Consider the following 23148-nt stretch of genomic DNA (forward strand, 5'->3'; position numbering starts at 1 on the left):
TCTCAGGTAGTGAAATAATCCTTTAATTTTTTTTCTCCAGGATTTGTTTTCATTTGTATTTGCTATGAGATCATATCTTAAATTTTGTCCTATTTCCCTTTCAATCCCCTGATTACATTTTATTATTAATGGATGTATCAGTAGAGTCATGAACTTTGGTGTTTGATACATTCTCATTTTTAGAATTCATTGCTCGGGCAAGGTTTTGTACATTTTGTGCCAAGCTGTTAATTCCCTTTCCCATCCTTTCTCAAATAGCTCTCATTTATTTGCTGTTTTTTTTTCTAGCATTCTCATTTCACTTATTTAAAAGAAATCAGGGTGGCTAGGTGGCGTGCAGTGGATAAAGCACCGGCCCTGAAGTCAGGAGTACCTGGGTTCAAATCCGGTCTCAGACACTTAATAATTACCTAACTGTGTGGCCTTGGGCAAGCCACTTAACCCCATTTGCCTTGCAAAAAAAAAAAAAAACCTAAAAAAAAACGAAATCAAAACTTTTTTTTTACTCTTGCTTCATCTCTTTTAGGAATTCTAGTTGAATTTGAACTTACGTTGTGTTTTTCTTTTAGGCTTTGCTTGTAGGTCTTTTTTTTCTGTATTTGTGTCTTTTTTGTCGTTGTTTTGTGTCTTAATTGTTCCTGTCACCATCCTAATACTTTTTTAATTGCTTTTTTGGTAATTTTACAATTTCCCCCAATCTTGTATCCCTCCCCTACCCCCACAGAAGGCAGTCTCATAGTCTTTATGTTATACTTTTTTAAAATGAAATTATTTTGTTTTGTTTTTTAATGAAACTTTGTTTCTTCATTCTTCTGACTTGAGCCCTTATATTAGAACTCAGGTCTGCAGACCTTTGTAGGAAAGGTCTGTGATGACATTCCTTTTTCTTCTTGGGGTGGTGAGGGCTGTGCTGTTCTGGGATCCTCAGGATAGCTTAGGATCTTAAAGGGCTTTGCACAGATTCTGAGTTCTGACTCCCAGGTCTGTGCTCTGTAGGTTCCTGGTGCAGGTTGGAATCCATGTGCCACACTTCTGGCTGGCCATTTGGAGTTTCAGGTGCCAGCTGCAAGGTCACAGCCAATTTCACTGCTGGTGTGGTGGTGACAGAGCGTGAGGCTCTCTTTGGGTTGAGCTCCCTGCCCTGGTTATCCTTTTGGAGGCTTCCCCCTGGGCTGCCCCAGGTTCAGAGCTCTGCCATCATTGCTCCCCCAAGAAGGCCACCCCCACTGCCTTCCCCAGTGGCCTCAGACCCGAACCAGAATTGGATAGGAAGCTGCAGGGCTTTCACCTGGCACAGGGCTTCTCCTTGCTTTGGGGTCTGCTCCTCTGCAGTCTTCTCACCAGACCTCATCTCTAGCATCCATAGCCCTTGCTCTCTGTCCTCCTGTGCCAACCTAGGTTGGGAAATGGTGGATTATGACATTTTCCCCTCAGATTTCCCTGTTGGGTTTGGTCTTAAAGTCTGAAGAAACTCCTTAGAAGGGAGCTTACTGGATTTCTTGCCGATTTGCCATCTTGGCTCCACTTTATTTATGGTTTTGAATTATTGTTGTTATGTTTTTAATTTAGAGAAAAATGTCCACTGCCTGGATCTGTGCCTTGTCACCAGTTTTAGTTCCCTCTGACAGCCCGCTCTGACGCCAGTTGAATTGCTTCCCACCCCATTCATGGGGCTGGAACAGCTGAGAACACGGCGAGCTGTAACAACTGTGACCCACCTGCCTCCAGAGACCCTTCAGGCCAGCGACGTCTCATGAACTCTTTTTGTGTTTTCCAGGGGAAGGTGGCTCAGACGGCATGTATGTCTGCCTGCAAGCACCTGGCCACCTCGCTGATGCAGCTGCTGCTAGAAGCCGACGTGCGGCAGCTCAGCCTGGGGGCTCTACAGCAGTTCAACCTGGATGTCCAGGAGTGTGAACGTAAGGACGGGACCCTGCCCAGTGGGAGGTGGGGGGTGCCCAGAGGAATGACCCTGGATGGGAAGTCACTCGTAGTCTCAAGTTGGTAGACTGTTGACTCTTGTGCTTTCCTTTCCTCCAACATGTGGCTCTTGATTATGGTTTTGGGAGGCTGCTTTCTCCCTGTCTCATCAGCCTGCCTTGGCATCCTCTGTGAGATCCTACCACCATCCTTGCCCTCAGAGTACTCCACAAATTGGTTCTGTGCCCCGTCAGCTCTTGTCTTTAGCTCAAGGGGTCCCAAGTTGTGGAGGGGAGTTGTTTCCATGGCATTCAAGACCGTGGAGCTCTTGTGGATGTCACTTCAGAGGGCAAAAATGACACAGCTCATGGAAGATTTAACTGGCTCCTGGAAAAAGATGCAGGAAGAAAGTAGAGTGGTCAAAGGCCAAGTGCGCCTGAAAACTCTGTCCCCTTTGGTGGCTCCTGTGGCTTCTGCCAGCGACTGGCCAGGAGATCTTTCTGATTGATCCAGAGAAGCTTCTGGAAAGAATTAGAAGAATTGTATTGGGGGAGATACACAGAAAAAATGTATATGATGCATACATACACACACATATACATAACACATGCACACATATGTATGCATGTCTGTATGAGCATGACATGGAGTCCAGAATACTAAATTTGGAGTCAGAACTCCAAACTGGGTCAATTTGACATCTCCCATGCAATTGCTCTTTGAAAATGGACAAATGATGATAATGATAGTTAACATTCCTGTTGTGCTTTCAGGCTTCTAGAGCTTTTTATGTGTGCTTCCTCATTTAATCTTTACAAGAAGACCATGAAGGAGACACCAACTCTTATTCTCATTTCACAAATGAGGAAATTGAGGCTGAGGGTCACTCTGGCTCTTTTAACAGACAGGTATCTGAGCAAGGATTGGGAACCCAGGTCACCCTAATTCCAGGTCCCGGTGACTTTGTACTCAAGCTCTTTTCTTTATCTGTGAAATGGAAAGAATAATAGCTGTAGAACTCACTGAGTTACTATCAAGTACACCTGGGATAATAGTGTAAGGAAAGGACTGGACAAATTGGCAGCTTGCTACAAATAATGTTTAATTTCTACTGCCCAGGTGACCTTCTTGGGTCTGATGAGGAGAGGAATAGAAATCTTTTCTTCCAAACCTCATCATTTCTTTGAAAATAAATGGCCATTTCCCAGGAGTCTTTATGGGTATTTCTCATATATCTGTAGTCTTTAGTGATCTTCTTTCTTGGCTAATTTTTGTGCAGGCTGAAAGTTATAGATCCTGGGGACCAAGGTTGAGTGAAGTAGGTTGGGGTTGGTGTCATCCTTGTCTGTCTCTCCCCATTGCCCTTTGGGTCTGTGCTATGGCATAACTCTCACCTATGAAAGAATAGGTATGTGAAAATGGGGGCCTCACCTCTTCCCAACTCCATGGTCCCCAGTGGAGCTGCCTCTTTGGGATGGATGTTCAGCTGGGTGTGGTATGAGCAAAGATACCTTTTTAAAATTACAGATGGACCTTTGTTTCCTAGAGAAGCTAAGCATTTCATCAGTATTTTTTCATTCATTCATTCATTGTGAGTCATTGCTTGGTCTTGAGGAGAGAAGTGCTAATGGGGGAAATGCCACATCTGGAAGATTTCCCATGCATTCAGTTGGAAAAGCCTCATGCTCCTTAGATTGCAGTGCATAACTAATGATGATGCTTCTCTTTTTGGTTTTATTTACACTGATCATATGCTATCATTTTCTGATAAATCATTTTATATTTCCAAGAATTTTGTTGCTGAGAACTCTCTTTATTGAGACATCAGTGGCCCTGGGTATGACATCAGTAAGAGTAGCTGCCGAGCTGCTCCCCAACAAGAATGCTTCCCAGAGTCATGGTAGAGCACGCTGGACTGGGAGCATTGCTTTTGTCAAGGGTTCAGGGTCCTAGGCTGTCTCCATCAGGGTCTGTGTGGAAATGGCATTTGTGGTGATGGTGGTGGTGGCAACTGAACTGCCCTGGTATTTGCTGCCTTCTGTTTCTGTGAGTGCTTTTGCTCTTTCACCTAGCTGGCTTTGCCTTCTGGTGGATAGCCCTAGATAGGAGTGAAAGAGACTACAAGAGTTGTTTCTTCAGGGGAAGACTAGAGGCAGAAGACAGTCCTTGCCCTCAAGGAGTTTACAATCTACCAGGGGACAATGCAGACAAACAAATAGATGTAAAGCAGGTTATTGATAGGAAATAATGAACAGAATAAATTGGGGCTAGGGAAGGCCTCCTCTAGAAAAGGACTACAAGAATCATGTGGCTCTCACCATTTCCCCAGCATCGAAGGCCTACATTTCAAGTCCTTCAGTGGATTTAGAATCCTATCTCTGAATGACTCTTGTCTTCTCTTCAATTTACCATGGAAAGGCCACCTGAAGTCTGGTCGACCTTGATTGATTGATTAGGTTCTCTTGAAATCATTTGACTTTATTGACTTTTAGGCAGAGGAAGTAGAAAAGACCTCCACAGGTTGCAGGAGTTTGTATGATTCAAGTTTTGAGAGCCATTGTTTGAAAGTATGCCCTTGCTGCTTAATGTTCCCACCAATAACCTGTCATATCCATTTCCTTTTGACTGGGTTAATTTGTTGACATCCCTTTCAAAACCTTTACAGCATCTGTGATGTTTCATTTTCACCAAATGCTCTAATTTTCTCCAATGATTTGAACCCCCATGCATGCTACATTTTGTACTGGCTGACCCATCTTAACTGTTCAGTCTGGCAGGAGATTTGGGGCTCTGAGAGTGGAAAGTTCTGCATTGTGCTCTTCCTTCCATGGAGGAATGGCATGGTTCTTGTGGAAAGAACTCTCTCCTGGCTCATAAAACCAAACAAAATGCTTCCATTGGAATGGAGGATCAATGTCTAGAGTAGGACTTAGGAAGGCCTGATCAAGGGATTGAGTAAGATCAGTAGGATATACTCTTGAGAGAGTCTGGGATCCCTCCTTCTTGCCCAGTGTCTGGTTCCACTGGACCCCACCCTGGTCAAGCCACATTTAATGCATGGTGATTTGTCTTTCATGCCACATTTTTGGGAGCATGGGGACAGGCCAAGGAACATCCAGGAGAGGATGACTAGGATGGGTCAGTGGACTTGGTGTCATTGCTAATGATGAATGTCCAAATGAATGGTGGAACTGGGAGAAAGGACTTCAGATAGCCAGGATCTGAATGAGGATGGTGGTTTGCATTTCTTTTCCTTGGAATCAGAAGAAAGAACTAGAGATGCTGAGTCTCAGCACTGGATAGGATGGCAGGAGCTGGCTAGCCTCTCATCCCATCTTCTGGAGGCTCAGGAAGCTCATCCAGCCTCTGCTTAAAGAGCCAGGGAGAGAACCCCTGCTTTCTATGCAATTCTAGGTGGTCTCGATCTGCAGGACTTCCCAGGCCTCTCCCCCAAGGCCAGGTGGAATGGTGGATGCTGCAGAGGTAGAGTCCGACTCCATGTAAGGAATGACTTCCTGGAAGTTAGCAGTGTCACCACGTCAAATGGGCTGTGTTAGGGAAATGCACTACCCATCCCATAAGGTCCATCAGAGAAGACTGGAGGACCTACACCTGTTGGGGGAGCTGGAGGGGAAAGTCTAGCTCTAATGGGGGGTGGGCTGGATGACCTCAAGAGTTTCTTTTCAATTGTGAGTTCTCTGGTCTTTTTGTTTGTTTGTTTGTTTGTTTGTTTGGTAAATAGTTGAAAGTAAAGTAGTGCAGGGCTAGGCAGGTGGCCAGTGTCAGCCCTTCCCAATGCCAGCGGCCTCTCAGTAAAGTCCGGTCTCAGAGACGTTAGAATGATAGCTTTTATAGATGGTGGGCAGGCCCAGAGACAGGGCCACACCAGGTCCCCAGAAGCAGTGCTTGGACCAGACCATCCCAGGGGAGTGGATGTGGAGGCTCAGTGTCTGACCCATGAAAAGCTCTTCATTCAGACTTCCAACCTCCAAAGTTCATGAATTAAAAGGGTTTGCATCCTCTTCCTTTTCTGGTGAGAGAATTTACAGACGTGTGGCTGTAGGAACAGTCAGCAGAGTTTCTTCTCCCTGTATCAGCCCCCTTCACTCTTTTTCTCTTCAGCTGTTCAGGAGGCTATAAAAAAAGCTTCTAGAAATGATACATGAAATTCAGGTAATGATACAGAAGGCAGATAAATACAGCCCCAGTTGACAGGATAATTGATGCTGACATCTTTCCTCCGGTGCTGTGTGCAAAGGGAATATTAGCCTCTTTTCTAGAAGCCTCTGGTAAAGCCTCATAGACCAGGAGGTGCCGGCGCAGGGTAGCATTGCATGTGTCGTGAGCTTTGGCCCAACCTTTGTGTGATCACCATTGTTCTGTGGTGCTGAATCTGGGACGTGAGCTTGGGGAGGTCAGCGTTGTAAGCGCTGGACAAATCCAGGGGTGGGGGAGTGGGCATAGACCCTTTTGAATGGCTCTGAAAACCTGTTCTTCCTTTTTGTGGCTTCCGGCCTCTGCAGCCACCACAAGTCTGGTTTTGCGGTAGGGGAACAGTGGCCTTGTTGGAAGAAATGGTTGCAGGAAACCCTGATTTGTTCTGGGAGTTGCAGTTGTCCGGACTGACCCTTGTGTGTCTGATGGTATAAGGTCTCTGTGTCTGAGTGTTTCTATAATCTGATCATCACAGCAGCCCTGGGCCTGGCGGCTTCTACCCATTTTAATGTTAAGGCAGGTCAGTAAGTACCTCCTCAGAGCCAGGCACTGTGCTGACCACTAAACAAACAGAAAAGTTAAAGGATGGTTCTTGGCCTCAGGGAACTCAAGCAAGAAACAAATTCAACCTCAGACAGTTGATACAAGCTGTGTGACCTTGAGCAAGTCACTTCACCCTGACTGCCTCGCATCCCAGGCCATCTCCAGGCATCCTGAGCCATACTTGGCCACTGAACCCAGATGGCTCAGGAGGAGAAAGTGAGGCTGGGGATTTAGCACAGCACCCCTCACTCAAATCCAGTTCACATGTTTGTCATGGCATCACCTCCCTGATATCATGGTCTTCTTAGAGAATGGAGGATAAACATCATCATCATGCACAGAAATGGGTAGAGACAGACCCTGAGGACAGGCTCAAGTGAGGGATCAGGATGCATCCATCTTGTACTGGGAGTCAGGACAACCTGGCTTCAGATCCTACAGGAAACCCCAACATTCCCAGACTCAGTTTCCTCACATGGAACATGATGGGTCAGGTTTCCTGGCCTCTGAGGTCCTTTCCAGCCCAGGGACTGTGTCTCTGGGACCTCAGTTCACTTGATCTCTTTGTGTCTCTCCTCTTATCACTCACAAGTGGAAGCCAGAGGGACTGTGCTGGGCCCCCCGAATCAGATACTAGAGAGGGCTCTGGAGGAGGGTGGCTCCTCCTCAAGAAGCTCAGGTTAGCTAAGGCTTCATGTGAGTGTGTACATAGGTGTCTGTGGGTGTCTGGGTAGATAGGTGTGTGTGTGTGCACATAAAAATATTGGTGCATGTTGGGCTATGCACACAGACTGCACATGGTGTGCATGTGCAGACGTGTGTGACATTCTGTGGCTGATTCTAGTCTGCTCTTTGGGTTTTTGTACCGTTGCTCCTTCCAGGCTTCTTATGTGCTTGAGGGCTTTGCCCCCACTGCTTTGTGTTCAGTCATCCTAAAATTTGGAGGTTCAAGACTTCTGATTAGACCCATGAACCCTTGGGGGAGCAGGCCCTTAAGAGGTCTTCTGCCCAGTTATCTATTGTCCCATCACTGATTTCTCTGAATAATCTGGGGCCCACTGCTTGCCTCTAAAGCCTATGATGACCTCAAGGACCTGCTAAACCTTAGCAGACACCCATCATATGGGGGCTTATCCTTCAGGAAGCCAGGTAGCTCATCCATATGTGACCTGCATTTTCCTGGCAAAGTGGTCAGTCTGGTTGTCTAGAAAGCAAAACATAATTTTACCTGCTTTAATCTACAAACATTGTCTCAGGCATTTCCTTACCTCAAAAGACAAGAGGGTGAATGACTTTCTCTTGGAAGCTTTGGGTCTAAGGATTAATACTAAGGGAGGACAGAATTTCCAAAGAAATTGGCTCTTCTGGAAATGTTAAATAAATCTTTGAAATGTTAAATCAATGTAGCAAGAGGCACAGTTCCATGCTGAGGGATTCTTACAAATAGTTTAGAAATTACTTCCTTTCCAAATGAAGCACATTTTTCTTTCTCCCTCCAAAAAACAGTCTTTACATCATGGTACTGCCATTTGGTGTCTACTCTAGCTTCCAAGGAGAGTGGCCATCTTCAAAATGAAACCCAAATAGATGGAGTTAATCATATTATTCCAGTTTCCAACCTAACACAATATTAAACACAGGCACAGCCTCCCATCCCCCAGATGGGATTTTTATACATCGAAATTATGGATACCCCTTTGTTTGAGAAGCTTGAAGATGCAAATTTCCTTTCAACCTAGTGATGGGCAGATTTTCTTCCTTTTTTGTTTGTTTTACTATCATTTCTTTCAGATTACTTAGCTGCCACCCCAAGCTCCCAATTTTGAATAGTCATTTTCAAATCTGCTTTCCTTTTCTGCCCCTTCCATCTGAGAGACATTAAGGTTAGAAGATTGATGATCGGATCTGAGTGTGTGTGAAAGGGAGCTGGCCGGATTCCTTACATCTTGCAACATAGAGCTCATATGAAAATGTGGAATAATTAGTTGTCATCAGCACATTAAAACAATGACAGATCCATGAGACCAACACCTCAGCCGGTAGACTTCCCATAGAGTTAACTCTTGAGGTTGTTTAACTGGTGGGGGGGGCGACTCAACAAAAGGATTTCCTCCTGTTGCCTCCTCCTGCAGCATGGTGCTTTTCCGCCGTCTTGGAGAGCCGTCAGTTGACCTGGTCAGTCCACGTGTAGCACACTCCTGCTCATTCCTGTTAGTCTTCCACATTCTTGAAAAGCTTGTTTTCTTGCACCATTGTTCATCTTTCTTTATCTTTCCTGTCATTTTACTTCACTTTTTCTAAAAAATCATCCAAGTTGGCCATTCAATCCATAGCACCTAGTTATGCTGGAGACATGCTATTCATTCCTTTTTTTTTTTTTTTTGGTTTCCTCTGGAGCATTAATGCAACAGAAAGAATTATTTTTAAAGACCCAGGGTCATGGTAGAATGCCTTTTTCCGCAACACGCCATCAATATGCTGACACAAAAGCCTCTTTGAAGCTCCTGAGTTACCCAGCTTGAACTACTCAGATCTTACAGCAGAGTTAATGTTGGATTTCCACATCCAGGGTTCTTTCACAGCATGGTTGAACCCTTCCTTGCATCCGTGCATGGAAGACTCAAAGTATTTCTCTGCTTGCAGGACTATTTTCTGGGTAATGGCTTTTTATGAAGTTCCAATATCAGCTTTTGAAAACCCACTGGGAGGCTCTGACACCATTGGGATGGCATTTTCCTTCCTGGACGCTGTGAACCCTGAGGAGCTCTCTCTTGGACATGGATCAAGGAGTAGTGCCCACTTAGCCAACATAGAGGAGAATCAGGGATAGTTTGCTTTATAGGCTGTAGTGCCTTGAATTCCTGAAGATAAGGTAGCCATTGTCTCCTCCCCCCAGCTTGTTGCCGAGACCCCCAGATATTCACAAGCAGGTGCTGCCAGCCTGAGTAGCAGGGGCACGTGACCCGCTCCTCCCCACCAAAGCCTGAGATGCCATCCCTGTCAGGAAAATGGAGATGGATGATGTTGCTCTAACCTTGCCATCCATCACTGTCAGCCCTGTCCTGGGCCCCTAGAGAATGGCCAGCAGAAACCACCTCATGGTGTTGGCTTGGCCGCTCTGCACAGGGGCCAGAGAAGTTTGAGGCAGGTTTCTAGGCTCTGCAATGGCAGAATAAATTAATTTCCAAATCATCAGTGGTTTGGAATATGTCAGGGTCTCCTCAAGCTTCACTAGTGTAACTTGCTGGGTAACCCTATCTTTGACTGGGATGGAGAGCACTTTGTCTTCTGAGATAGTTTCATTTTCCTTCCTTATTTTAGGCTAAGGAATCGCTTCTTGTCAGGGAAAATGTTGCTGTAGGTGCCAGTAGTTTTTCACCTACTGGTTCTCTGACTTCCCAGTGTAGGGAGGATATGGTCATTGATTTTTTCAACTGATATTTAAAACTTAGTGCACCCTCCTTTTTTCTTTCCTCTACATTTTTGCTTTTTAGTTATTTCCAAACATGGAACACTTCCTTTATTTTTATTGCACTTTGAAACCATGTATACCTTGGAGCTACTGATGACAAGCAAGAACCAAGATATGTCATTTTTAAGAAACAAGTCCCAAAAGGAAATTGAAATTATTGCTGCCTTCACATCAATTTACACAGATTCCAGAGTTTACTGAAGCTCACTCTCTTATAGTCCTGGGAGTATAACATAGTAATTTTTCATTCTCCAAAGTCTTTTAACTGTTTCTTTATTAGAAAATTTTAAAAGCAATAAAATTATATTTAAAATTTCATTAAACCTCACATTTTCATTGAGAACACTCTTGGGTACAGTCAGGAGGTAATCCAGATGTGCTCAACCAAGGCGAGCAATACTATAACCTAATAGCCATGTGAACCAGGGACTCCTCTATTATTCTCTTTGCAACTGTTGATTACCCCCCTTTGTCTCTTTATCAACTGGCTCTAAGCATCATTTTGATGAAAATATGTAGAGCTTTCTCCATTTGTGCCTTTCCTTTATTCACATAGGCTATGCCTGCCACAGCCAGCATCTGCCCAATGACCTTTTGATCTCTAAAATATAATATAATCTGATATATTCCTTCCAGTCTTTCCCTCTTTCCAGAAGATGCAACAATGGAGAATTTCAGGCGTCCTGTATTTTCTTTGGCATCACCCCACTTCTTTAAGGTGAATGCCAGGAAACTGAATATGGAGTATCAACCAGAGAATCCCACCAATTGCCACACAGATTTAAAAGTCATTCTAATTGTTGGGAGTTGCTAGATTGCTTAACCTGGAAAACAGCTGCATTTTAGTTTATCCCCCTCTCGCCAGGTGGGACCACACCCTTAACATCCCAGACATTTGCTCCACTTCAAAAGTTTTTTGGGGAAGAAATTTCCATAACCTCCCTTCCTCACCTGATGTAGAATTTAGTACTCCTGGGATCAGTCCATTGAAATAATCCATGTGCATCTCTTCCAGCATTAAGACAGTTTATCTCTTTCCATTTCCCTATTTATACTTTGGGGGCCAAATTAATTGTGCATTTATTCACTTTTCATATCTTCTTGATATTTCCAGCTTTTGAATTCTCATTAGTGTTTACAAAATATGAGAGGAATAAGTCATCACCAACACCTGAAATTAAGAAGACCCAAACTTCCTGACCAGAATTTTTAAGCCTAGCTTGTTCTCTTCTCTCATTGCTATTATAAGTTTATTCTATTTCTCCTCCCCACATTTGCTCTCACCTGTATGGAGAAAATAATAATGTGGGCAAAGGAAGGAGTAAGGATTGCTACAGGCTAATTTTGACTGACTCAGGATATTCATCTATCATAAGGTCTTTGGGGGGGGGGTTGTTTTTAGCCATAGAGGGGAAGGAGCAGAGAAGGATAGGAGAGCTGATGGAAGCAGATGGGACAGTGATAATGGATGGTGGAGAGGAAGCTGAACTGCCCACCTTTTGTTTTGCTTCTGATTTGGATGGAAATGACAGATGGATCCATGATTATGGATTAGAAATGCAAAAGAAAGACTTGCAGGAGGCCAGAGGCTGGCCCTGATCAATTTAGGTCACCTGACCAAGATGTTCTTCCTCCCCCCAGAGCAGCAAGAAGTGGTGAGTTTGATGTGGAGCTGCTGTTAGTGGGGATCACTCACCCCAATAAGAGAACTGGCATTTACTGGGACACTGTGCTAAATATTGGAGATGCAGAGAAAGATAAAAGTGTGGTTCTCACTTTCAAGGAGCTCATATTCTACTTGCATAAGCAAGACACAAACAGCTCTGTCCATCCTGGTGCATGGAAGTTGATTGCAAAAGGGAAGTACTCTTGGCATTGGCCAGGGAAGAAGTGGGAAGGAAGAGGAGAGGGAGAACCTCCCAGTCAACCTGGGCCTGGAGCCAGGCCAGCCCTGACCATAGGGAGGAGCTGGAATGACCAGCCCCTGAAAGCCAGAGGAACTATGAGGGAGGCCATGAGAACCTGGCTGGACACGTGGGCTACCTTCTGTTTAGCTTGGCATTTTTGTTAGTGACTTGGATCTGACATGCTCAGTCAAGACAAGTGTAGACTTGGGTGCCCAAGAGCTGGGAAGACAAAAGTGTCTGCCCTATCTCATCTGAAGACCTTGTGAGATGGCACAAAGCAGAGAATGCCTGCCAATATGGTGGCAAAGAGGCTGAAGTCTTGTCTACAACTTTGGGCCAAATGACACAAAAGGGCTACCTCGAAAGTCTGTGTGGGCCTGAAGCAGTCGTCTTCACAAGAGCACCATGGGAGAGATGTGCCTGGGCAGCATTTTTGTCTGGAAAAAAGATCCATGAATTTTTACATATAACAAACTTATTGAGAGTCTGCAGGGTGATCTGGCAGCAAGGGAGCTCCTAGAATCTGAGGTTTCATGACAGATGTTCTAAGTGGCCTCCCTGATAAGAGTGTAGGCCCCTTGAGGACAGGGGCTGCGGCAGCCCCAGAGGAGTTGATTGATTGATTGATCCATGGCAGTAAGAAAGGCATAGCATTGGGGAAAAGGAGATGCCCCATCTTCTGCCCTCTGCCTTGGTTCGCTGAGGCTTTGAGCATCCTAGACATTCTTGAATGAGATGGATGAACTGGAGAGTTGCCAGAGGAGGTCAGTTAGGACTGGGAAGGGCTTTGAACTGTGTCACTTGAAAATTAGCTAAATGACAGGGAATGTTTAACCTGGAGGAGAGAATACTTGGGAGCATTGTGAGACCTGATCTCACCTTGATGAGTGTTCCTGAGCACTTAGGCTGGACGCCTGTTCCCCAGGACCTGGCCCAAGTCTCCAGAGCTTGTTCTCTCACCTCTCCTTCTCTGCTGCACTCCTCAAGGAAGCAGTCTTACTACCTCTACTACCTGTGCCTCTGCTTCTCCTGAAGTTAAACTTCCTCCCTCAGCAGTAAGTTGAAGCTCTCCAAAGTTATCCATGATCTCTTGGGTCCTCCATCTGGTTCCTCTTGGCACCATCTGACTCTGTCACATCCCCTGTTGTCTGAGTCTTTATCCCTTCATTTTCTCTTGGGTTTCCTCCTGCCTGCTCTGCTTGTTTCGAGGGCCTTCCTCCCTAATGGACACCAGGACAGAGGCTCTGTCTGGACCTCTCTTCTTGTCTCTGTCCACACTGCCACTTGACTACCTGGTCAGCTCGAGGGGTGTCATTATCACCTCCATGCAGATCAGCCTCAGATACAGAGATTGGGTACTCAGCCTTTGGGAGCTTCAGTCCTGCTTCACTACCAGGCTGTCCAACATCATGATCCAAGTGACCCCAATGACTCTCCAATCCAGCATGGCCAAAACAGAATTCTACTTTTAATACTTGTAGGGAAGGGACTGTTTACTTTTGAACTTTGTAGGCACCCATGCTACTACAGGGCCTGGTACATAGTAGACACATAATAAATACTCATGATGGATTGATTGTTGTTCCTTGGGGCAAGGAGGAATCCATCATTAATCAGTTGTGATATATGGTCTATCAGAGCTCAGATCAAGTGCTTTCTGTTTGGCACTTAGAAGTCTGGTAGTCTTTGTTGCTATTTGACTTCCTCTTTGAAAAAGTCTTGGTTTTCTTCCACTGTCACTTCCTGATGACCTCCCCATCCTCTCTCCTACCAGTACCTTCCTTTGTATCAAAGGAATACAGCCAAACAGAACCAATCAGCGCCTTCTTTCTGAAAACTTGTATCTCATTCTGTTGTTTAAGCCTTGGCCTTCTGTCATGATAGGAGATTGCGTTAATGAGAATTCTGACATCTTTGAAGTTTTTTGCGTTATTTTGGTCAGTACCTAATATCCATGTAATTCTCAGTCTGCATCAGTTTCTACTTGTCTTTCTCAATCTTCAGAATTCTTCATTTCCATTATATTTTATGGGGTAATAATAGTATTTCATGAATGACACTGTGCAGTTACTGTTCTTGTGAGGACAAAAAGTATTAATTTTGTTAATAGATGGGAGTTTTGTCAATGGGGATATTTGCACCTTGAAGACAAATGCCTAGGAATGATCTGTACAGTAGATGTATTCTCCCCCTCCCCCCCCCCGTCCTATAGAAATAAAAGATCCTGGAGAAGAGGAAGTATCTTGCTTTTGTCTTTACCTCCCCACACTTAGCATAGTTCTGGGCTCCTGTTCTTCATTATGACCTGTTGTTAATTGATGGGGATAATTGCAAATTGTTCTCCAAAATATTGGATTTTTTTTTTAGTTTCTCCTTTCCTTGGTTTTGCTATTCATTCCATTTTTGCAAAAGAACCGAGACTGCCCCTCCCATGTCTGCAGGTTTATAGTTAGTAAAGACTTAGGCATTCAAATCTAGTGAACACTATGTGCTGCCAGGATCTTGGGCAGGAGTCACAAGATGGAAAAGACAGTTGGGGAGATGCCCTACAAGACCTAAAATTAAGTCCATGAAACAATCATGCAAAGTAGTTGACTGGGATATCATGGCAAGTTAAAATGTTGCCAGTAGATGGTGGGTGTCATAAGCAAGCCCCTGTTTGGGAGTCTATGGAAGAAGAGGAGTTTGAATTGTTGGTAGGATTTGCTCAGGTGGAGGGCATGCTCAACACAGAGGTAGCCTACAGAAAGTCAATTCAGAAAACATCCTCATGTCCTGAAAGATTTATGTGATGTTTAAGCTCAGTAGTCCTATAGTTAACTCCTGCCTTCAAGGAGTTTATATTCCAGTAGTGAGAATAATCCATTTACACCAATATAACCCAGGACTTGGTGACAGTAGCTAATATTCAAACAAGAACTTTGAAGGCCAAAGTGGAAAATGGTTCCTTGTGAACCACAGTTGAACAAGTCAGTCGGATCCAGAGAGATAGGTGAAAGTCATGGCCTCCATTGCCCTCGACAAACAAAAGGGAGCTGGGTTCAGATCCTCCAAAATGGAGTGGTGGAGATGGACTTCACAAGTGTCCAGTGCGCTAACATTAACAATTCCAGAGAAGCTGGCAGTTGCCCCAGGGAGAGTTCTCTTTTCTTTGTGATGGGCAGGGACACCTTGGAATGGATTCGCTGCTAGAAAGGGGCTCATGCCTTGGAAGGTGTTGGGGTCTTGGCAGCATCTGCTGCTGAGTTCGAGCTCTGGAGATTGTATTAACTCCCAGGGGATGGGTGGAAGGGATACCTAAGGGATACAGAAGATAGAGCATTGGCCTTGAAGTCAGCGGGACCTGCATTCACATCTAGCCTCAAACAATAGCTGTGTGACCCTCAGCAAGTCATTTGACCCCTGTTATCTCAACATCAACAGAAAGCAAAAATCCTAAACCCCCAAAACTGCCCATTTATAACCTTTAACCATTTGTCCAGTGAACAAGTGCTTATAAACTTGAATCAATTCTTTCTCTCTTATGGATATCAGATTTTTTTCAGAAAAATATGAGTTAAATATTTTCCTCTTAATTTTAACTGGTTATTTGGTGAAAATTTTCCATCTTATATAATTAAAATTATTCATTTTCTCTTCTATAATCCTTTCTGTCCCTTATTTGTTCAGGAACTGTTCTCCTATTCATAGTTGTGAGAGGTATTGTAGGAGGTATTTCTTGCTTTGTTCTAATTTGTTTATGATGTGACTTTTGAAACTTGCTATATGATGTTAGATTTTAGCTGAACTGTTTTGGGGAGACTACTTTCCAGTGAACCAGCAAGTTTGGGTAACCAGTCATCTCAGTCTCTTTATCGAGCACCACCACTACTGGGTTCATTTGTTTCTGTAGGCTACATACCTCATCTTTTCCATGGGTTAATGTCCCTAATTTTTAACCAGTTCAAATAGTTTTCCTTCTACATTTTAATGGAGATGATCCAGTCAGTCAACTTTTATGAAAACCACCAAACCCTGTGAGCTCACAGTCTAATGGGGGAAGTAACAGGCAAACAAACTTATTCAAAACAAGTTCTATACAGGATTAATAAAAAGTAGTTAACAGACAGGAGACACTGCAATAGGAGGGGTTGGGGAAGACTTCCTTTAGTTGGCACTTCAAGGAAATGAGGTAGGCCAGAAGTTGGAGCAGAAGAGGAAGAGCCCCAGAGAAAAGACCTGGAGCAACCAAAAGGCCAGTGTGACTAGAGACAATGGGCGCAATCTGGGGAGTGGTCAGTTAGAAGGTAAATGGAAAGGTAGGAAGTAGGTAACAAACGGCTTTGAAGGCCAAGCAGAGTGATTTGTACCCTGGAATTTAATGAGTAGAGAGTGACATAATCGGACCCGTGTTTTAGGAGAATCATTGTGATAGCTGATGAGAGGGTGGACTGGAGAGAGGAGAGACAGAGCTGCCAGCAACTATTGTAAGTAATAAACCAGGCACAGAGGATAAAGGCCCGTGTGGGGTGAGGAGAGGGATCAGGGTCAGAGGAGAGCGGTGACATAGTAGATAGATGCCATCGAGGTGAGGTAGGGGATATAAGAGAGAGGAGCCTAAGATGACTCCAGGTCATGAGCCTGGCTAACTGGAAGGAAGATGAGGCAGTCTCCCTCTGCCCCAGGGAAGATAGCAGAGTAGGGAGGTTTTGGGGGGAAGGATGATGAGTTCTGTTTTAGCCTGTCAAGCTTAAAATGTCTTGATGTAAATCCACTTTGAGGTGTTTGAAAGGCCTTACATTTGGAAATGTGAGATTGGAAGTCAAGAGAGAGATTGGAGCAAGAAAGGTAGATTTGAGAGTTATTAGTGTAGAGATGGTCATGGAATCCATGGAGCAGATGAGATCCCCAAGTGAAGAAGAGTGAAAGGAGAGGACAAGAGAGCTCAGACCCAAGCTTGAGGGACAGAGACGGAGCAGTCAGAGAGGAGGGGGGAGAAGAGAAAGTGACCAGAACAGCCAAGGCTGCAGAAGTCTGGGAGAGGGAGGCCAGAGAAAAAGCCATTGGCTTTGGCAGCTCACCGGAAGTGTGGCGAGGCTCAGAGGCACTAATAGACTAAAAGCTCCTAAAGTGGAGCTTAGTGTATCCAAGGTGTGTCCCAAATCTACATTTCTTGTCTAACCTCTCAGACAGGGAGCTCCCCAAAAGAGAAGCCCTTGTTTCCTTCCTGGCACTTCCCAGTGCCCCTTTCCAGGGGGATTGCTTCCTTGAAATTTCTTACCTTCCCAAGCAATCGTGTAGTTCTGAAGGCCTGCCTGCGACTTGGGTGCCCGGGCCCCTAGAAAGGAGGCGCCACCAGATCTGCCTTGGACTGGGGGCAAACAGCAGAGCTTGCCTCTCCATCTCCCCTTCTCCTTCCTGCTTCCTTTGGCCTTTCCTTCAGACTCAACTCTTCTGTTTTAAAAGAAATTAGGGTCCCTTTTTTATGTAGTGACAAGCATCAGCCAGATTCTGGCTCGTAAAGGCCTGTGCTGGGCCCAGGACTCCTCCCCCACTTTCTGAAGGATGGCCAGTTGTGGCCCTGTTGTCCTTGCCACACATGGCTCATGGCCACCAGAGAGTCTGCCAGCTGCTCTCCATTGGCCAGAAGCGGGGCCCTGAGCAGGGCTTTGCCTTGAAGGGGGTAGTGAGGCTTTCCTTTTCCCCCTAAGAGGAGCCTTGTGGTGGGATTTTCCCTCTAACCTTAGTAAGACACAAGAGTCCTTTATAATACTTGAACTATCCATTCATCTCCCGGGCCTCCTACTGCGTCTCAAGGTGTCTCTGTGAGAGCCTGGCCTCTTCTGGAGGGAAGTCACTAATAGGCCTTAGAAGGCAATTCTTTTTCATTTCCTTTCCTTCCAACAGACCTGGATTCTCTTCTGAGACTCCCTAATCTCCCTCTTCCTCAGTGAGGCCAGGAGTTAAAATGCCTGGCACTTCCGCCACCGCTGTCTGAAGTGGCTCAAGCCCAGTTCTGGTCCCACCTAAGGGCTCCTCAGGTTTCAGTGACAGAATCTCTGTTCAGACTTAAAAAAAATCCAATGACTCCAAGCTGAGTTCCGGGTGGAATATTTATGTTCTATAGAAAAATGAATCCTCTCCTCAGCGCCTGACCTGAAAATAAAATTGCTAGCCTGGGCCAGCAAGCTGGTTGTTTCCATTGATGTGGACCCAGCAACTTGGTTCTCATTGAAATCTGTATATGCAAAGTTGGTGTCATGACTTTGCTCGAAAAGTGCCCCTAAATCCTTAATAATCATAAACCACTGAACTCATTGTAATGAGCACTGCTATGATAGCCAAACATTTCTGAAGCAGAGGGAAAAATCAAGATCTTAGAGACTTGTGCCTTTGTCCAGGCAGGATGAGCAAACCCACAAAATGTTATGGCTCTGTCAACTCTCCAAAAGTATCTAATAATCACTTTTGATAGGTCTGGCTCTGTGCTAAGTCCTGGAAAAGCAAAACCAGTCCCTGCCCTCAAGGAGACCAAAGCTAATGGAGAAGGCAACATGTCCACAGCAACGGCACTCTGGACCAGTGAACTTGGGGAGGACCAGAAGAAGCCTCTGGCAGGAAGTCAGAAAGGAGCCAAGAGGTGAAGGTTGTGGGAGACTATCAGTCATCTTCTCCACTACACATTTATTATGTGCCTACCTGGTGCCAGGAGTCTAAGCGCTATAAAAAAAAAGGCAAAAACCATGCCAGGCCCTGCCTCCAAGGAGCCTTCAACCTGAAGAGCGAAACACCTTACAAACCATTATGTAGCTCAGTAAATGAGTAGGTAAGATCAGAGGTTAGATACAGTGTGGGGGACTGGAACCTGGTAAAGAGCTTCTGCAAACATAAGATTCAATCTGAGGAAAGACACCTAGGTAAGGGTCCTATTTTAGAACCTTTTAGAACCTATGTGACCCCGGACGAGTCAATCTCCGTAAACTTCAGCTTCTTCTTTTATACATCAGGAACAGATTTGAAGACCTTGAAGGTCCTTTTCAGCTTGTTTATGTACTGGAGATAGATTCAGAGGGTCTAAAGGGGGTGGGGAAGCCCCAACCCTCAAACCATATTGGTTTGGCATTGCCAAGGTAACTGCAGGCAAGACTCAGAATTCAGTAAAACTGATAGGTTTTTAGGGGTGAATTAATTAAATGTTTGACTAAATATAGTCCAAGAATGAGGTTATAAAAAATCCAACTGGCCCTTGGCAGAAAAAAGGTTTCCTGCTCCTGGTCTAAAGTTACCAGGGTCTGCCTTGTAGCTTTCCGAGAATCTCGGATTACAGTACCCTCTCTGTGGCTAATTGGAGAGGGTATTTCTATTCAGAAAAAGGCTATTGAGAAATTTGCTCTTAACCAGCACTGGTATTTCTGTTTACCTATCAGATGTTCTTGGTGATAGGGTATAGTAGATTTCCCTGTTCCAGTACTATGACCTTGACTTTTCTTCTCATTTAAGAAAATTCCTCCTCCCTCTTTCACCCCTGCAAGGTTTTTGCATTCCTATGTGTTCAAGATATACTTCTTTATTCTTTGGTAGGTGGCTTCCTTAATGCAGGGCAATGTTGATTCAAGTTCCTAGTACAGTAGAAATATAATTTATGCGTTAGCTCTTACAATAATTTCTGTTCATATAATGGAGTTCAGATCCCAACTCTCTAACCCTTACTATCTTATTTTGCTACTATTTTCTCTAGGGAGAGTGATCTTTGTATTGGAAAGAAGAGCAAGGAAAGTGGCTAATAGGAATTAGAACCTAAAAAAGTTAGAAAATAACAAAAGATTATTTGTTTGTCCTTGATGGGTTTCAACCACTAAGATTAAGTGAATAATGTTCCCAACTACTAAAAGAACTTATAGATGTGGTTTCTAATCCACTCCCAGTGGTCTTTGAAAAGTTGTGGCGTATGGCAAAAGGACTGATGAAGTACTGAGTAGATGACTAGAAGTTTTAGTAGATTATTAAAAAAGGGGATAGAGAGTGCAAGCTTGACTAGGGAGCTTGACCCTTTCTAGCAAAAGAGTATAGTGTTTAAAGGATAGCTAGTAATCATCTCAGAAGCAACTCAGTGGGTGCATGAACTTAGAGTCAGGAACCCCTGAGTTCCCATCCAGCATCAGCCATTTACTAGCTGTGTGACCCTGGTCAAGTCACTTAACTTTGTTTGCCTTAATCTGCTGGAGTAGGAGATGGCAAACCACTCCAGTTTATTTGCTAAGAAAACCCATGAATGATATGGTGCACAAGGTCATAAAGAATCAGACATGAGTGAACCTGAGTGACTGAACAACAGTAATAGTGATCACAACAAGCCTGCACAACTCCATCAAGAACATGGTATATGATCTGACTTCCAGGGCTGGAGCCAAGATGGGGGAGGGGGGAGACAGAAAAGCACTCTGCCCAGCTCTCCCAGGGCTCCCCTCTAAACAACTCTAAACTAACACCATAAGTCAAATTCTGGAGTGGCAGAACCAGCAAAAGGTCCTAGGGGAACATTCTCCCAGCCTAGACCATCTTGGGAAGTCAGAGAGAGAGAGAAAGCTATCATAGCAAGGAGGAAGCCAACTCAGAGCCATGGGGATGAAACACCAGTTGGTGGGAATAGGTAGTGGTGACAGAAGCAACATTGTGAATTCTTGAACTAGGGAAGGTATGGGACCTGGCAGCTGATTAGAAAGCAATTACAAGATCCTCCAGTGCTAGCATCAAAGATAAGGCCCGATACTGTTTGGCAGCTTCATCTCCAGCTCCATCGCCTGTGTCCATTCCTGGGTCATAGGACAGAGGACACAGGGTTGAGAGGAGCACTTTTGGTTAAGAAGATTTGATCATGTCTGATCCCAAGGAATAAAGACCCTGGGGTGTGGGATCAATTGCAATGCCAAGGGATCAATGACCCTTCCTGGGTAAGGACAAAGTGCAGACCAAGAGATCAGTAACCAAAATTCTCCCCAGATCATACCATCCTTAGAAGCATCACACATTTCTAAAACCTAAATACCATGGAGCTTGAAACAATACCCCATCCTCACTCCCATACCTGAGATCAGAATACAACATTTACAAGTTGCAAATCAAGAAACAGGAGAGGAAAAATGAGCAAACAACAAAAACAAAAGAACCTTATCATAAAAAGTTCCTGTGGTGACAGGGAAACTCAAGCTACAAACTCAAAAGAATACAATGAAGTCTGAACAACTATAGGCAATGTCTTGGGGGGGGGGGGGGTGAATTGAACACAAGCCCAATAAGAATTCCTGAAAGAGCTAAAGAGTGATTTTCAAAAATCAAATAAAAATGATGGAAGGAAAATTAGGTAAAGTAATGAAAACAAAGAAGAAAATTATGGAAAAAAACCAGTGGTAAAAGTGGTATAAAAATACTGAAGAAAATGACACAGAATTGACCAAATGGAAAAAAAAGGTATAAAAATTCAATGATAAAATACATCTTTAAAAAGGAGAATTGGGGGACGGCTAGGTGGCACAGTGGATAAAGCACTGGCCCTGGAGTCAGGAGTACCTGAGTTCAAATCCAGCCTCAGACTAGCTGTGTGACCTTGGGCAAGCCACTTAACCCCTTTTGCCTTACAAAAAAAAAAAAACTTTAAAAAAAAATAAAAGGAGAATTGGCCAAATAGAAAAACTCCACTGATTACCACTTGATGGAGATCCCCAAATGAAAACTGCTGGGGATATTATGGTCAAATTCCAGAGCTCTCAGGTCAAAAAAATATGTCAGGTATTCAGAAAGAAACCATCCAAATACTGTAGCATCAAAATTACACAAGATTTAGCAACTGCCACATTAAAAGTGAGAAAGGCTTAGAATAGGATATCCCAGGGGGTAACAAAAAAAAAACTGGAATTACAATGAAAAATCACCTACCTAGCAAAACTGAGTATAATCCTTCAATATAATTGATATTTCATAAAATAATGACTTTCAAGGATTCTTGATGAAAAGACAGAGCTGAATAGAAAATTTAATTTTCAAATACAACTCAATAAGCATAAAAAGGTAAACATGAAAGAGAAATCAAAGAATTCAGTAAGATTAAACTTTACTTTTCAATATAAGAAAATGATGCATGTGTTTTCTAAGAACTATATTACAGCAGTTAGTAGCAAACTGCAGAGAAAGAGTTTGTGGGAGTGACTCAGTTATGTTAGAAGGATGCAGAAAAAATGATAGGCGAGAAAGAGGTATGAGAAAGGGGAAAGGAGAGGTAAAATGGTGAAATTATCTTGCATAAAAGAGATATGCAAAGAAGAGCTTTTAAAATGGAGGAGGGAAGTGGAGGAGGTATGTAAAACTTGAACCTCATACACATACAGAAATCTAATACAATAGTGAAATAGAGAAGAAAAAGGAGAGGGTGATAAAAGAGGGGACAGATAAAAGAAGGCAGACTTTAAAGGAGGGTCAGAATAAAGAAAAGGATAAATGGGATAAAATTAGGTAGAGGAGAATGCACAGTTAGTAATCATAACTGTGAATGTGAATAAAATGAAAATGGATAGTAGAATAACTTACAAACAAGAATCCAACAATATCTTCTTTATAAGATATACATTTGGAACAGAGACACACACAGAATTAAAATAAGAGATTGCTGCAAAATCTATTATAGTTTAGTTTTTGGAATTTAACAAAAGAGAAATTTAATAAAAGGCAAGGATAGTCATCATGTTCTTAGACAAAGCAAAAGCAAAAATAGACTTAAAGGAAGAAACAGGAAACTGCATTTTGCTAAAATTTTAAACATATATGCACTAAATGACATAGTATCCAAATTCTAAAGGAAAAGTTAGCTATATTACAAGAGAAAATAGACAATAAAACTATACTATTGAGACACCTCAACTTTCACCTCTCAAAACTAGATGTAACTATAAATTAAATAAGAAAGAAATTGAGGATATAAATAGAACCTTAGAAGTCAGATATGATAAACTTCTGAATAAAGCTGAAGGGGAATAGAAAGGATTATACCTTTTTCTCAACTGCACATGGCCCTTTCACACAATTGGCCTTATATTAGGGCATTAAAAAAAAAAACCTCAC

General features: G+C 43.7%; 1 protein-coding gene across 3 annotated transcripts in view; it reads left to right on the plus strand.

The window, feature by feature from the left end:
* The window catches only part of EXOC6B (exocyst complex component 6B), a 525494-nt gene that overhangs the window by 356968 nt on the left and 145378 nt on the right, over positions 1–23148 (plus strand). For all 3 annotated transcript variants that reach the window (XM_074195695.1, XM_074195705.1, XM_074195713.1), the window contains exon 19: positions 1778–1919. In XM_074195695.1, coding sequence (XP_074051796.1) covers positions 1778–1919 — 142 coding nt within the window. The remainder of the gene's footprint in view (positions 1–1777; positions 1920–23148) is intronic.

Source organism: Macrotis lagotis, chromosome 1 (assembly GCF_037893015.1).
Source record: "Macrotis lagotis isolate mMagLag1 chromosome 1, bilby.v1.9.chrom.fasta, whole genome shotgun sequence".
Taxonomy (NCBI): Eukaryota; Metazoa; Chordata; class Mammalia; order Peramelemorphia; family Peramelidae; genus Macrotis; species Macrotis lagotis.